The sequence below is a fragment of the Catharus ustulatus genome, chromosome Z, assembly GCF_009819885.2.
Source record: "Catharus ustulatus isolate bCatUst1 chromosome Z, bCatUst1.pri.v2, whole genome shotgun sequence".
NCBI lineage: Eukaryota > Metazoa > Chordata > Aves > Passeriformes > Turdidae > Catharus > Catharus ustulatus.
In genome coordinates this window covers 67723985-67741412 of record NC_046262.2, presented here as the reverse complement: position 1 = coordinate 67741412, position 17428 = coordinate 67723985, and the positions used below count along the sequence as shown (strand labels likewise).

Genomic DNA, 17428 nt, shown 5'->3' with positions numbered 1-17428 from the left:
AAAATATACAAATGTATATTTTGATCAAAGTTGGAAAAATGAAAGATTTGTGAGAAGCAGTCATTTTAGCTACTAATAACACAGCTGCCAGAAATCTTGTAATAAAAGTGAACAGGTGAACTTAATTGCCCAAGTGGGACAACACATGGAAACTTCACAGATCAGTTCATTTTTTCACACATCAGCTATTTCAGTCACCTCATGTCACTATTAAGGGATAATAATCAGTTTGCTTTTCACCATCACTGATAGTAGAATTTACTAGAATTTGTTTTCACTATGTTCACAAAGTACATCTTTAAATTAATATATGCTATTTGAGTGAAATAGCTGCTAACACAATTTCACTGGGTTCTCATAATGTTCATCATCATGGCATCTACAAATTCTTAGTTCTATGGATCCCAATAAACACTTCTGGATTTTAAAATGTGGATCACTATCCCTCAGCTGCACCTTTACAAATGGCAACAAAGAAGCAAAGTTTTCATTGTACACAGGAAAGAAAAATAAGAACAGTAGCTCTTTCATTAAGACTACCTACAAGAATCAAGACTACCAAATCAAGAATACAAAAGTGCCAAAAAGACTAAGCTACTAAGACAAAAGAAGATGAATGGTAAGAAAACATTCAAGAGAATGAGAAACTACACTCCTTTGGAATGGTTTTAGAAAAAGTTGAAGATATGTATATACTATTCATCCTCTTCCCTGCAGGCAACTTCACTTACAATCTCAATAACTTAGTGTTTGCTAAAAGGGTCTTTGTAAAGTCTTTTCTGCCCCACTCTCTTAGTTTCAAACTAAGTTCTTCTTATTTATATAACTCAGGTGATGCTCCAGAACTCAGATTTTGTAAACTTAATATTGTTAGAACTCTGCACTACATTAATTTCAATAAAAATAGGAAAATGCTTGTTTCATCTCAGATAAAGTAATAAAATTTAGAATGTTAAAATGCAATCAGTCATTTTGTGTCAGTTTTAGAATTTTAGTTGAAAACATTGCTATTCTATCTTTTGAAATCTGCTGCAAAATTATCCAGAGACCATCAAACTAATTTCATATTTGAAAAATTTAGCCCTTACTATGTCACAGTGTCTCTTAAAAGTAGCACCACAGGAAGAGGGGAAAAAAACCCTTGAATATATTTCAGTTGGGCGATATTAAAGTATTTTGACCCAATCATAATTTTCAGAGCATGGAAAAAATTTTTATCAACATTTCACCTAAATAGAGCAATTTCAAAATGAGTTGAAGATAGTTGGAAAACTGCTACTAATTATTACAATTGCTACTATATAAGGCAACCATCTAAACCAGTATCAGGAGAAGCACAAAAGAACTTCTAGCACAAATATCTGATCTGCAGTGCTGTGTTAAGAATAAAATAATGGATGGATACATTAGTCTAAACCTTTCAGGAATTCCTACAGTGCTTTATCATTCTGTTTGTAGTTTTATTTAGCCAGAAAAACTTTTAGTTCAATTATAACTGCTACAGAGGGATGCCAGAACTGATGTTTCCCAGCTTCTCCCTCCTTCTGTTCATGTCCTTGAAACACTCAAATCTCTGAACACTTCATATAAGAATGCTGACAAGTTGTGCTCTGCCTTTTGTGTTCCGTGCAAATATAACACAATCATATTAAATACTCCCTGCTTTTATATACCCATATCAAACAAAGCCAATGGTGCATGTTAAACTGGTTTCAGATTTTAAGGACATAATTTTTAGAAATTGTGCATAACAACACTGCAACAATCATTCCAAGTTTAACTGTCAATAAATGTTTAAATTAGTTAAAAACAATCACCAATGCTACTCCTGTTTAAAATGTTTTCTAGGAGAAATATCTCAAATACTAGAAATACTTAACAGTTTTTCAAATTTCTCATGTGAAGGCAAACTATCCTAAAGAGAAACACTCTCTTTCTATTTTGCTAAGACTTCTGAAGCAAGCCTGACAGGCTTTCTGCTAATCTGTCTATCCAGATCGACAGTTCTGAACTCTTCAATTACATGCATGATAATCTGCCACAGACATTGAGACTTCTAGGATTTCCTAGATGCTTAAAATTGTATAAGTTTTTTATTCATAAAACCAAACACTCTTCAAAATCTACTTTCTTTGCACTCTGAGTATGGGGATTATAAATTACTGAGCACTCTTGCTCAAACTATTCAGCTTCTTCACTACTCTCTTTCGAGGAATAGTACAGCACTAATTCATGGTGACTAGAATACTTACAAGTTTCCACTGCAACAGCATGGCACATTTTATGAAGCTCCAAACCCCATGTTATTTCAAAGTCAGTCCTTGATTTGTACCAGAATCTCCACATACAGTCTCACGATTGGCTTTGCTTCATTAAAGGTAAGAAGTAGCCTCAAAGGTGAGCACAACCTCTAAGCAAGGCAATTACAAAGCTAACGCCCATGGGGAAGTAACTTCGTGCAAGTTATATTTAAAGAGCAAAGACATGCAATACAAGGAATGAACTTGAGGTCCTAGTAAAGAATGAGACAAATAAATTCAATATTGGTATCTAATATTTTATACATAGAACTACCTTAATTTGGTTTTTTTTCATGTAAGTCAAGGTGCTTATACTGGCTGATTGGTTTACTCAACCAGTATCATCACAGTAAAATTATTTTTAAAAGCCTGGTATGAAATCTGGAATGAAACTGTACCTTTATTCAATTTGAAATGTGAAAAACAAAATGCAAACACAGACTCCTAGTGACATTTTCACAACTTACTTTACAAACAGAAAGGTGACAATTGTTGATCCTGGTTCAGTATCAATTTTTGAACATATGAAGACCTCATAAAGGTCACAGAGGACTGATTTGCTAAAAGGATATAAATATACATCATAGCCATGAATCTCTGTGAATATGCAAAGCTAACTTTATTCAAGACACTAGCATATTCAGGAGAATGTCAAAGAGAAGCACACTGAATCTAATGTTCAGAATAATGTTCAAATGACAACACATAAATCACATTCTTATGAGGAAACAGGTATTTCAAAGACATCTACTTGGTGGCCAAAACTAATTATTCTCCCCAGCCAAAAAAACCAAGCCCTAAAACCACACTAATTACCATACACCTCACTAAGAAAAGCAGGTAATCTATGTTATTATATGTAATGTGGGTACAGTAAATTCACGAATACAAGCCGCACTGAGTATAAGCCGCATCTCTGGGTGTTGGCAAATATTTCGTTCTTTGTCCATAAATAAGCCGCATCTGAATATAAGCCGCTCTGTCGTTCACAGCGAGGACCCATGTGCAACAAAGTTGCCAAATACTAACAGAACCGCGGCATGGCGGGGGGTTTACTGGCTGTGCAGGCTCGGCCTGCTTGGGGCTGCTGACGGGGCCAGGTGGCCCAGCTCGGTGGTGCTGCTCGGGGCTGGCCGCTGCCTCTGGGTTCGCTCGCCCTGGCCCTGCTCCTGCTGCGGCACCGGCCGGGCACAGAGAGCGCGCCCCGCTCATGCCGCAGCTCCGGCCGGACACGGAGCACCCCCTGCTCCCGCCACGGCGGCGGAGGGCGGGTGCGGGGCCCCCGTCGGCTCCCCGAGCCGCGGCAATGGCGGCGCGGGCCCCTCCCCTCCTCCCCGAGCCGCGGCAATGGCGGCGCAGGCTCCCCCCCTCCTCCCCAAGCTGGGGCAATGGCGGCGCAGGGCCCCCGCCGGCTCCCCGAGCCGCGGCAATGGCGGCGCGGGGCCCCCCCGTCTCTCCCCGGGGCTGCGGCAGAGGAGGGAAGGAGAGAGCTCTCCTGCCTCTCTCCCCGCCCCCCATGCTGCCTGCAGGGATCCAGGGCAACAGAGTAACACTTTGTAACAATCGCAGAATGCCGGCTTTTAGTGGCAGGTGCTTGGTTCGGCGCCCTGGCTGGCACGTCTGGGGTTGTAAATGTCAGAAAATTATTCACATATTAGCCGCCCCCGAGTATTAGCCGCACTTCTGGGTTTCCACCAGAATTTTTGTCAAATTGCTAAGGCTTGTATTAGTGAAATTACTGTAATATAATTCTTTCAGGGAGTGGTAACAGGGAGAAATAAATCTACTCTCCATGAAAAGGTGTGGGTTAAAAGAAGTTGAGAATGTAATATTGCTCATTGTGCAAGAAAAGAGAGAGAACAAGAAAAGGAATTAAAAGAAAAAAAAAAAGCCAAAGCTGAACAAAGATGAAATATTTCCTCATAAATTCGCTCCAAACATTGATAAAAATTATAAATTGCTTCAAATAATGCAACAGTTACATGCACACAAATGACAGCATGTGAAAACCTTCTACTACAGAAAAGCTAAGACCTTATAATTGATAACTTCTATACACTTTGATTCTTGGGGATAACAATTATATTCTTACATGTGCTGGAAAGGACTAAGATAATAATATGTCAGATTAGAAATTACATTAGTCTTTGTTATACAAATGGAAGGAAAAAGAACATTCTAGGGATTAAAAAACTGGCACATTTTTAAAAATTCAGATTCAAAGGTGCTTACACAGAAGAATCAAACAAGACCAGGATGACAAATGCACTGCATAATATCCCTACAGCCCAAGTTCAAAGTTGACTGGGTCCCTTTACACCCCTAAAGATGGCTAGATTTACTTCAATTTGAATCTGAACTCAAAACACTTATGACTATATAAAATGGTAGACAAATTTCTGAAAATTTTTTACTTGTTTACTTGTATCCACTATCAGGCATAACCACAATAATTTTTGCTTTTACAATACAAAAAGTAAAGAAAATGAAATAGAGAAATCAAATTTTTCTAAACTGTTGCTATAAATCACTTTTTTTTGTAGAATGTCTTTTTGGTTCTCCAGTCTAATCTGTTTACTTTAGACAAGGTACAGTAAGTTTTATTTTGTTATCTGAGAGTAAAGTGCATATGAGTTCTTAGCTCAGGATTATAAGTAAGAAGGGATGGAAAGCAGAATTAATTTAATACCTAGTTAATGAAATTAAAAATACTACTTTTAGAAGAGTTGAACATGAGAGTTGATGATTTTAACTACTGCATTTTCCCCCCACAAAACTGATAGGAAATAAAATTGGGTGCTAATACATAAATAACTACTACATCAAGTCAAATATTTTATATTTGCAATTACTTGTAAGTCAGAATAGTAAACTCTGAACAATGCTTTGGAATCTTTGATGTACTTCTGAAAGCATAACAAGTTAACTGAGTACATGTCACCATTTATCCTCTATTCTCAATCGCAACAACTGCATGTGCTTACATATGAACTTTGGTGACTCTATTCTTATGCTTTGACTCTACTCTTATTCTGTGGTTATCAACAGACATCTCATTACAAGAAAAGTCCCCTTAGGTTATTCCTGAAATTTAAAAATACTAATGAAACTAGTCGAAAATTTTGCATTTAAGATCTTTGAACACTATGAAGGTTTAGGAAATTTTGCTAGATTAAAATTATATTTTTCTCTACTGGAATTTTCACAGATAGGCAACATTAAAAGCATTTCTTCTCAGAAATGGCAGAAAAAGAAATTATTTTTTACTTTCAAAATAAGATCACAGACTACGAAGCAAAAAGCACTGAAAAACAGAGAGCCCTCAGTCATACTCTGTATCATTTGAAAAAGTACATGACACTGGTATCATCTCCCATACTGTAATCCTATCAGTCAACAACACTTCTGAAACTTTCATAATTTTGCAAGCTTATGTCCTATGGCATTTCTAAGTCCTGTATATACATTCTAGACAAAAAAGGAGGTCTACTGCAGAGAGTCTGCTGGGGGTATATAATGATGTTTTAATTTCAGGTGATGATTTCTTTCACTGCAGTTTCTCTAAGTGTGCAAGCAGGCTTTTTGAGTAGAAGCTCTGACTAACAACTCATTAATAAAAATTTCCAAAGACATTCTCAATTAACGTGCAGTGAAGGTTACTAATCTATTTTTTTTTTAAATAACTACATACTCATATATTACACTTAAGAGTGAAAATGAACAGTGGGAACTCTCAATGTCCCCAAGTAATAATGAAGAACAGGCTGTCGATGAATATGCTCTCTTTAGAGGTTTGCAACTTTAATTATTCAGGATTTTAGCAGGCAAAGAATCACATAGGTTTTAAGGGTCCATCTCAACTCTCTCAGGAAAATTAATTCTTTCAACTTCAGCTGTCCACATTTGCATATATGCTCTATTCACACAGTGCTGGCACAATCAGTTTATCCCTTCCTTCTCTTCTACCAATATTGCCAGTAAGCCATATTATATCTTCATGTCATGGTAGAAATCATACCTTCTGCTTCAGACAGTACTGCTTAAAATTCTAGCTAAGTATTTCCCAAACCTTGCCAGAGATGCACAGAAGAGAGGCTGCATGGCACTGGGAAGCTGCACTTGGTACCCTGGTAACTTCTCTGTTCAAAACCAAGTACAGTCTGTGGATCATTTACCATGGTACCACAGAAGTATAGAGAGGCCACAGGCACAGCTTGAACTACTCTTGTAATGCATATTCCTCCCTTAAATTTTTGTTCTTATTCAGCTTTCTCTTCTTTCAAGTCCAATATTTTTACTATCACTTAGCCCATGTGGCCTTAAACATTCTTGTTTAAATCCTGCAGCAGTAATGTATCACAGGTGAGTTCCATGCGAGTGACAACCCACAGGTTTTTTGCTTTTGATGACCACAGAGGCTGTAACCCAAAAACTCTGCACAGACTCACACACATGTGATTTACAGAGTAAAAGCAAGAATATATGTTCAGACACTCAAATGTGTCTGAACAAGGCATTTCAGGTTTAAAGAATAAAATGCAAAGTGAAATATAAACAAATAAATACATAAATAAAGTAATCTCCAAAAATAACTGATTATCAATATGCCAGTGTGTATTAATAGCATTCAAATTTCCCAACTCCCAGCTTATAACATTTGGCCAGGATGAACAGTGAGGTGGACTGAATACTGGCTGAATGTGTAGTTGGAGGATGACAATTACTGGTATAGCCCAGGAATTAATACTGTCTCCAGACCCACTCAACATCTTCATTAATGATGTGGATGATGGGGCAGGGGCACCCTCAGCAACTGCAGATCACACCAAACTGGGAGAAGTGAAAGATGCACCAGATGGTTGCACTGCCATCCAGAGGGACCTGGATGGGCTGGAGAGAGGTGCTGGCAGGAACCTCACAAAGAACAAAGGGAAGTGCCAAGTCCTGCATGCAGGAGGGTATAACCCCAGGCACCAACAGGCTGGGAAGCAACTTGTCAGCAAAGGACCTGGGGTTCCTCAGGCTGGGTGTGACCCAGCCATTTGCCCTTGCTGCACAAGATGGTGCTCTTTGCTGCATCAGCCAAAGCAGGGCCAGCAGGTTAATAAAGGGGATCCTTCCCTTCTGCCCAGCACTGGTGAGGCCACAGCTGGAGTTGTGTATCACATGCTGGGCTCCCCAGTGTGAGAAAGACATGGAGACTCTGTAGCAAACGGCCATGAAGATTATGAAGGGACTGGAGCATTTCTCCTGTGAGGAAAGGCTGAGAGAGCTGGCACTGTTCACCTGAAGAAGAGATGGATCTGGAGGGAGGGTGCAAAGAAGAGAGAGTCAGGTTCTTCTCAGTGCTCAGTGACAGGACCAGAGGTGTTGGGCACACACTGAAACAAAATAAGCTTCTGCTGAAAATCCAGAAACTTTTTCACTGTGTGGGTGACTAAGCACTGGCAGAGGTTGCCCTGGGATGTTTCTACTCTTGAATATACCTGGACGTGGGCCAGGACAACAGGCTGTAGGTGGCCCTGCTTGAGCAGGGAGCACACAGGACAGACGACTTCCAAAAGTTTGTTTGAACCCTCAACCATTATGTGATCCTGTGAAACACTCAGAGACAAGAATAAGCATATTTGTGTTTAATCTTAACAACATATAAATGTGTTTAATCTTAACAACAACAACAACAACAAAAAGAACAACCAAAAAAAAGCGCCAAACAAACAAACAAACACAAAAGACACTTTCTCCACGAGTTACATTTTTTCCAAACAAATACTTGGACTAATCAGCCAGTGAATATAATCTGTTCTCAATCTACTCAAGTAAGATGACAGGTTAAGTATGTTCACACCTATTTTTTTTCATTATACAAAATACTGAATTACACATGGAAACCCCAAGTTTCTCCCTAAATGTAAAATTATTAATCTGCTTCGTAATTATTTTAAGTCATTTGCTCCACAATTTATGAAGAAAAAAATGGTGTGCACCATTCAAATATTTATAGAGATAAATCAAGTTTATAAAGTCAAGCTAATGCACATACTGTATTACAAATATGCCCTCTGATCTATTTAAATGGCACTAAAAGAAAATTATTTTCTACAGGTAAATATTTTTGATGCTGTAGCTAATAGAACTTACAAAGAAAATTTCCAAAATGCGTACCTCTAAATGCACTAACATCTCCATAGTGTACCTGGAGAACAAAGTATCTGCTACCCATTTCTCCTCCAACTCTGAATCCAACACCTAAAAGAAGGAAAATGTATTGTTTTCAGAAACAATAAAATTTAAGATGATTCACCATCCTTGACAATATAAAAAAATATAAATCACTTTACTGGCTCAGAGTGAAGGGGTAGAAAATTTCAGACACCAATGAAGAAAATTTTGTCCTGAAACCCAGGAAAACTACCAGCACATGATCTCAAACAAACTAAGAAGCTAGGACCATCACTTAATTATGAATAAATAGGTATCTGCTTTATGGTGAGAACTCTCGCAATCGAAGAACATTAATACAGACTTTATAAGAATCCAAAATAAAAATGAAGTCTTGTCATCCATGGAGGATTTGGTGGAACCTTCATTTCTCATACAACTTCTTCATGATACAAACTAATTAACACTAACTTACTAAGAAGACATTGAGAATGAGAAGAGAAAAAGGTAGTAAAATATTTTTTATTAAAATTAACATTATATGTAGAAAAAATCTTGAGGAAATGATGCAGCTATGTTATTTGATGACAGAAGCAAGCACAGGCACAAAACACAATAGAAAAGCTTGAAATAATCTGTGAAAAAGAAATTGCAAGTTATCACCATTACCAAAAGGGATTTCTCTAAACCAATTCTACAATGAACATTTTTCAAAAGAAGCAGAGAAAGCAATTTCTTTGTATCTGGTCAGAGAATCCCACAGTAAAAGACAAAGCCAACTTAAAAATGGCAGCCTCCCTGTGCACAAATGAGGCACCTTTATGAATATCCCCTATAAACTTTGCATTTTTGCACAGCTTACCAACAAGAAAAGTACAGTAATTTCACAACCATAAGGCATACCGGACTATGAGGCGTATCCCCGGGAGTCGGCAACTTTCGCAACTTTGCACCTTATATAAAGGCGCACTGGACTATAAGGCGCGGGGTTTTTTTTGCAGCGAGGATCCGCCCCCAGCTCCCCCCATGCGGTTGCTGGCTGAGGCCCCGCCTCCACCCGGCAGCCATGGGCCCCCGGGCCCGCCTGTATCCGGCAGGAGCGGCGCCGAGGGACTCCGGGCCTGCCTGCACCCGGCAGCCACGGGGCCCCAGGCCTGCCTCCACCCGGCTGCCGCCGCACCACGGTCCCGCGGGCCCACTCCCACCCGGCTGCCATGGCACCGCGGCCCCACCTTCACCTGGCTGCTGCGGCGCCATGGCCCTGCGGGCCCGCCTTCACCGGGCTGCCACGGCCCTGCCGGCTCCCCCCACGGCTCACGGCTCACCCTTCCAGGTTGGAAAATTTTCAAACCCTGTACATTATATAAGGTGCACCGGACTGTAGAGGGGCACTTCTGGGTTTGGGCCAAAATTTTAGTCAAAAGGGTGCGCCTTATAGTAGTGAAATTACTGTATTACTAGCTGGGGTTCAACAGCAAAACTTCCACAGAATCTTCTAAGTACAAAACTCCTAGAGAGTCCTCCAGGCAACAATTTTTTTAACTTGATATTCTTAAAACCAAATCAAGCAACATTCGTGTTGGTAAGTGTGTAAATGGATTATTAAAAAAAGTATTTTCATTATACTGTCCTTGGCTGTTAAAACAGGCAGTAAAAGATGAAAGAAAAAGTACAGTAATTTCACTTATAATTATAAGCCACACCTGATTATAAGCAGCACTTTTGCGTGTCAGCAACATTTGTTCTTTGTCCATATATAAGCCGCACCTGATTATAAGCCGCACATCTGGGTTTCAGCAACTGTCTTGGGTAACAATACAGGGTGTGATAAAAGGTATCTGTTTATCACCATCTGTTGAGGATGGGGGCAGTGATCCTTATCTCCGTGGGAGATATTCTGCTAATGGGCCATCCATTGAAACCAGGTGGGGCATTGCTCTTTATCTTTTCACAACTCATCCTTCCTCCAGCCAGTCATTTTCTGCTAATGGCCCATTGAGTCCCACTGTGTGACTCATAAAATTACTTCATCCCATTGAAAGTTGCTCCAGCCAGAGGGAAGAGCCCAACATTTCTTACCAAAACAAAAACAGAGGTTTTGGGACACTAAGGTAGCCCCTTTCTCCACTGGACTCCAGAGGAAAACCAGATTTCTCCACATCACCACTGGACCTCCGGAGGGAAACTGCACCTTCTACAGGATCACTGCCTCAGCTGAATCACATCTGTCACTGCAAGAGGACTGCAGTCACCATTTAATCGAACTGCTACCGACACCCTGCCTGACGCGGTGTCAGGTTGTACTCTGACTTTGTCAGGGCTTGGGGTTTATTTCTTTGTAGTACTGTATTTCTATTTTAATTTCCCTAGTAAAGAACTGTTATTCCTAATTCCCATATCTTTGCCTGAAAGTCCCTTGATTTCAACATTCTAATAATTTGGAGGGAGGGGTTTACATTCTCCATTTCAAAGAGAAGCTCCTGCCTTTCTCAGCAGACACCTGTCCTCCAAACTAAAACAGCACTTTTCGTTCTTTGTCCATATATAAGCCACATCTGATTATTAGCTGCACTTCCGGGTTCGGGCCAAAATTTATAGTCAAAATGGTGCGGCTTATAATCGTGAAATTACTGTACTTAAAATTCAAGATATTTTCAGATCAAGGATATACTGATGGTAGATATTTCTAAGACCTTTAGTGGTTATTATGAAGAAGCACTTCATCCTGTTTTCCAGACATACCATTCCAAGTAGCTTTAAATTATTTAATTCAGTAGAGTTGTCTATCATACAAAAAAATGGGTAAACAAGCATGTTGCTGAACTGCACCAAAGCATTAAAAATGAAAAACACATTAAATTGTCAATCTATACTGCAAACAGAAGAAAAAAATCAATGTTCTGATTGAACTTGTTTCTGTCTTCCCATATAAACAAAAATCATCTAATGTAGTTTGTGTGCTACTGAAAGATACATAAATAGTAACCTTCTAGTAACATATAGTCGAAAATGCAGGAGTATTGCTATATAAAATTAAACAGTATATTATGATAGCTATCTCTCCCTCTTTTATACCCACTACAGAAACCCAAAATGGTAGAGCAAACAAAATTACAAAACCCCACAATATATACCATAATACATTTCATAGTTAATGAGGTTGATGTTTAAACAGTTTCTATCAATTACCCATAATATAAATATTATACGATGTTCCCAGATATGCCAAGTTCTTACTTCCATGTCCTCCTTTTTCCCCTGCCCTTGCACACAAGAACTCCATATTAAAGGGCCAATACCTTTGGGAAGCCTGGTGGGTGGAGCATTTCTTGCCCAAGCATACAAAATGTTAGATTTATCTTTGCATGTTCCTTCATCACAGTCCCTAAAAATATGAGGAAAGGAAAGGGAATATTATTTTTTAAATTCTGAAACAAAAAAACAGCAGGTGAATTACATGCAAAACCACTAATTTTAAGATCTATGAAGATGTTTTTTTGAATGTATGCTGATTAAACACAGTTCTTTAATGAAGATTGCTTTCATGATTATTGGTATATGTTCCACCTTATTTCCCTCCATTTGCATTAAGGCAGTTAGACAGTTCTGATGGGCCCTGCCAGCCTATAAATCCGTGATGGAAAAAATGAAGGAACTTTTTATGGTAATGAACTGTATGAAAATTTGTAGCCTTATTAACTCAAGTGATACAAAATTACAATGGCTGCTACATTTACCCAGGGGAATAGGACTCATGCACAAAGCAGAAAAAAACCTCACAAGACATAAAATTGATCATTAAAATTTTATTTAAAAATCCTTGTCAAAAAAAGTGATAGGAAGCTGTATATGAACCCATAGACAGGAGGTACTCATGTTTTTTCCTGTACTTAATGTGAGCTCATTGTTTTAATTTTTATTCTACTGAACAATTTCTTGTTTTTCAGAACAGACAAATCACACACATACACATACAAAAGAAACAGTCACCAAAAAAATCCCAAACGAACAAACCAAAATAAAGCAAAATAAAAACCGAAGAGGAAAAAAAGAGTTTGCCAGGTTAACAGGCCACAATCAGGTCACAAATATTTACAGTAACAGAGAACTTGAGTTGCAAGGTGCAAGGTGCAGCTAGCACCTTGCAGGTGACACTGATGTTGAAGAATGAGACTCCCAATGACTGGTAAGTTCTAGATACATTAAATCTGCAAGAATTGGTACACCTGAGGTAGAAACTATACCAAATCTGTAAAAGACTCGACATAGTCGTACAGACAGCAAAATGTACAACACAATGTACAACACCTGGACCACACCCTGGAAGGCACTGGCTGCTCTATGTGGGTGGAGGGTGCATGACGATATACATGAATAATCAAAGTAGGGACCCTAAGCAGCTTTCTGAACAGCCACCTAGAGTACACTTTCTCCCTCTTGATCCTGAACTAGGGAAAAGGGTGTATTTGTACCTTCTTCCAACAGCAAAGCATCCATGGCCCTGAGCATAGAGTGTAGAAGTCATCCCACAGGTACAGCATACACAACTACGACTTTCAGAAAGCCTCACCCTGAAACTATTCAGACTTTATCAACAGACCCAAGCCAGATATGATGAAGGTTGGCACCCATGCCAATGTTTCATTCTAAATCAAAATGGTATAGCCCCTGCTCTGTTTATCACTGCATGTAAAATGACATCTGGGAAAACATTTGTATATGTATGGCATGGTTTCAGCCACCTGAAATTGTGATGAAAACAGACTGCCACACAGTCTGAGGAAGAGTATAAACACACAAAAAACCAGGATATCTAGTAGATGCAGCTCAATCGTGTTTCTGTTGAGAATGGCTGAGCCATATGTGCAAAAGACCATGATGTTTTCCAGGTATCCCTCAGAGATAACCAACTCTTCTGACATGTGTATCAAACCACCTCAGCAGGACATTATTCAGGTCTTTGATCCCAGTGAACTTTATTGCAGCCCAGCTACTTAATTCTGACTGAAATCTCTGCCATAACTATAAGAGAATCAGAGAAAAGGGAACACACCACTTCTTTTTTAGTAGTTAAACTCACAACATGTATTTCTAGACCTTCATAACTAAAAGTTTGCTCACCTTCCCCTTCAAATACACCCACGTCCCAGAGGACAATCAAAACTTACTTCAAGATAAGTGAAGTGTTTTGATGGATGCAGCTGCAGCTGAAAATTATGCAGCTTCCCACTGTTACTATATAAAAAACCTAAGAGACTTCAGGGATCTAACCTGAGCTAGCTCAAGTATTGAGCTGCACAATTTGGAAATTTGTAGAAGAGATTGTTTAGGAGAAATCCAGAAGGAAGTACAAGCACAGTCACAGCTTTACCACCCCACTTTGGGCCCAACAGTCTTTAATTTATACCACAGTATTTCTAAGAACACATTAATTAGGAAAAAATCCTGTGCAGACTGCTCCAAATTTTCTTCTGAGAGGCTACCAGAATGGAGGGAGAAGACTGCAGGGGACAAAGATGAAATGCAGACAGGTCTTTCATTTTGTTTTAGAAATGGTCAACCCTCTCACCATCAATGATAATCTTGAAACATTAAGTTTTCAGAAAAAAAAACGATGTAGAAGAGATTGCAAAGAAGAGGCAACAAGATAAACATATTCAAAAGCAGGGAGCTAGTAAAAAGGTATAAATTTAATAAACAAAAAATCACTGACTTTTATAGCTTCTTTACATACAAAATGAGATTCAAAATGGAATGAGTGACACAGAATACCTTTCACGTGGACTATAGCTGCATATTATATTGCAGTATTGTTTTAAAAACTGATTTTGACTCAAAATTTGGGATTGAGTGGGGTAGGGGAGAGTTACTGACTGCTTCTTGGATCTTTGTGGTTTTTGCAAATTCTCCTGGACCTCCCAAAGGCATTCTCCCCAGTCTTGGGTAAGATCAAGAGCTGTTTTTATTAATGGCACTGGGGTTTTGACTGATTACCCAGACTAAAAGTAAAACATTTCGCTGTTGTCAAAAAGAGTAGTATTTGGTTATCCCTTCAGCACATTTCAATTGGTTATGGTAACAAATAACTTACAGTAATTTCACGAATACAAGCCGCACCAATTTGACCAAAATTTTGGTGGAAACCCGGAAGTGCGGCTAATATTCCGGGGCGGCTAATCTATTAACAAAATTCTAAAAGCTGCCAACACGGAAGTGAGAGCCCGCGGCAGCCCCAAGCCAAGCTGGAGCCCAGCCGGCCCCAGCAGAGGTGGGAAAGCCTGGCAGAGGCGGGGCCAGCAGTGTGGGGGGCGGGCGGCAGAGCCTGAGCCAGCATGGCGGGGGAGCCTGGGAGAACTGGGGCTAGCAGTGCAGGGGAGCATGGCAGAAGCAGGAAGGCTGGCGGGTGGGGCTGCCTGGCAGCGGGGGAAGCCCAGCAGAATCGGGGCCAGCAGCGTGGGGGAGCCCGGCGGTGCGGGGGCCTGCAGTGCCGGCCAGGGCGAGGAAACGCGGCGGCGGTGCAGACGGGAGAGGGCGGCCGGCGAGCCTGGTGGCGGCAGCGGCAGCCCTGCCGGCGGGGCGAGCCAAAGCGGCGCTCGCGAAAGCGGCGCTCGGCGAGCCAAAGCGCCGCTCGCGAAAGCGCCGCTCGCGAAAGCGGGGCGGGGCGGGCGCGGCGCTCGCGAGGCGCGGCGCTCGCGAGGCGCGGCGCAGGGCGAGCGAAAGCGGCAGCGGGGCGGGCGGTGAGCCCGGCGGCGGCAGCCCTGCCAGCCGGGCGAGCGAACGTGGCAGCGGGGCGGTGCTGACGGGAGAGGGGGGCCAGCGAGCCCGGCGGCGGCGGCAGCACCACCCGGCCAGCCCCGCCGAGCCGTGGCGCTGAGCTGGGCCACCCGGCCCCGTCGGCAACCATGAGCGGGCCGAGCCTGCCTGGCCCCGCCCCGAGCCAGTAAAGCCCGCTATGCCGCGATCCTGTTACTAATTGGCCAATTTGTGAAAGCTGCACACGGATTCTCGCGACGAACGAAAGTGCGGCTAATATTCGGGGTGCGGCTTATCTATTGACAAAGACAGCAACATTGTCGAGGCACCGGGGGTGCGGCTTATAATCCGTGCGGCTTGTATTCGTGAAACTACTGTATTTTTTATCCTTCTCTATTACATTGCACTCTTCAAACTAACCAAGACTTTAAAAGAGGGCAATTGAGGTGATTGACTAAGAAAAATCATCATTTTTAGCTCTTGAATGGTGCAGAACATTCTGGGGCAGTAGCAATGATAAGAAACTACGCCTAAAGATAAAATTCTTTCTACTGTCCCCAATCTCCCTCATGCAGTGAAATAAAAAGTCCTTTGCTGAACTAGTCATGGTATCTTTTGCAACTACTACTGAACTACTGATGTCAAAGGTGTCCAAATCCATTCTCTCCTGCCAATAGAAAGAACTAATCTGATAGAGGAACTACCAAATCGTCTTCTATTAACTCAACTTTTACATTAATTTGCAGTAGATAACTATTTAAAGTTGCCCTGCCTGATATAAAAATAAAGGCTATGTTAACAAATCAGCTCATTCAGGAGAGTTTATTTCAGCATTAGGTTTGACGCAGTACAAGACCTGTCTTGCCAGGAGAGTCACAAGTTCTAAATAATTCAACATATTTTTTTAAAGCATTCAAGTACATTCCTGATTATCTGAAGACAATCTGAATTTATCGATCAGTTTAGGCATGTTGCCTCAATTTCAAAACAGTTTGTCAGCTCAGGCAAAACTTGTCACTCTGGCTGAACTGTTTTTAGATTAATTATGATCAAGGAACAGAAGCAGCTATGCCTTTTTTTTAATGCACTGAGCAACACCTGAGGCAATGAGCCCTTGGAAACTATTTTTTTGTCCTGTGGGAAGGCCTCTGTATTTTAAGAAGGGAGAACAACCTTTAGCATTTGTTCAGATAAAGATTCTACCACATTTCAGTGGATGTTGTAACCAGCGCAAGCTCCACATAACAACAGCATTTTGGAAGGCCAGAGACATTTGCAAGAATAGTGTCAAATCACCATAAAAGGCAGCAGGCTAGATGGGCATCACAGATTTTGGCCTAGCACTGCTATGGCCAAAGGGCAGCTAATCCCAACAGAGACATCTGGACGCTTCTCATTCCCCTCCACTTAAAACTGGCCTGAATGAAACTTCACACCTCAGGAATACTGATTTTGACTTTGCATTCTGAACATTCCTAAAAACTGTTTTTCCATAATACAACTAATTCACATCATGAAAATAAAAAAAACCAAAAAAACTTGACTTGAAAAACCATATGTAACTAATATTGCCAGACCTTTGAAAACTAGAGTAAAGAAAAAAAATCTGCGTGGCATGCCTAATTGAATTAAAGTTGGCTCTGTAAAAATGTTGAGCATGTGAAAAATAAGGGAAGGATCGCTCCTAAACAAGTGTTACAGCAGCCTGCTCAAACAACTGTTCTTTCCCTACTAGATAGAAGAGTAAGAAAAGTCACCATTTGTTAGCCTTCAGGTAACTAAACGAACACCAAATAACCAAATAAAATAAACAACAATGAAGACCAATAAAACAGAGTCATCAGAATTACTTTAACAAAATTAGGTTAGAAGTTGTCTATTTTATGTAGAAAACACATTATCATCTTTCTAACCTTGCAAATAACTGTGGGCAGAGCAAGATAAAAAGCAAACTGCTGCAAAAACAGGGATGTGAAATGATGAGACAGTGAATGAATTTGAGAAAGCAAAGCAAACCTCAGAAACTACACAACAAATAGTAAGACATAATCAAAACCTGAATATGAAAAATTTGAAATAGCAGATTTAAACAGAACACTAATGTATTTGGTCTGGCTAAGATGGAGTTAATTTTCCCCACAGCAACCCCCTCAGCAACCCCCACAGTGCTGGGGCTCACATGAGTAGCTAGAAAGGTGTTGATAACACAGCAG

General features: G+C 40.6%; 1 protein-coding gene across 11 annotated transcripts in view; it reads right to left on the bottom strand.

The window, feature by feature from the left end:
* Positions 1 to 17428, bottom strand: part of PAM (peptidylglycine alpha-amidating monooxygenase) — a 148836-nt gene that overhangs the window by 57782 nt on the left and 73626 nt on the right. For all 11 annotated transcript variants that reach the window (XM_033084663.1, XM_033084669.1, XM_033084666.2 and 8 more), the window contains 2 exons: positions 11762 to 11847; positions 8466 to 8549 (listed from right to left, as the gene is read on the bottom strand). In XM_033084663.1, coding sequence (XP_032940554.1) covers positions 8466 to 8549; positions 11762 to 11847 — 170 coding nt within the window. The remainder of the gene's footprint in view (positions 1 to 8465; positions 8550 to 11761; positions 11848 to 17428) is intronic.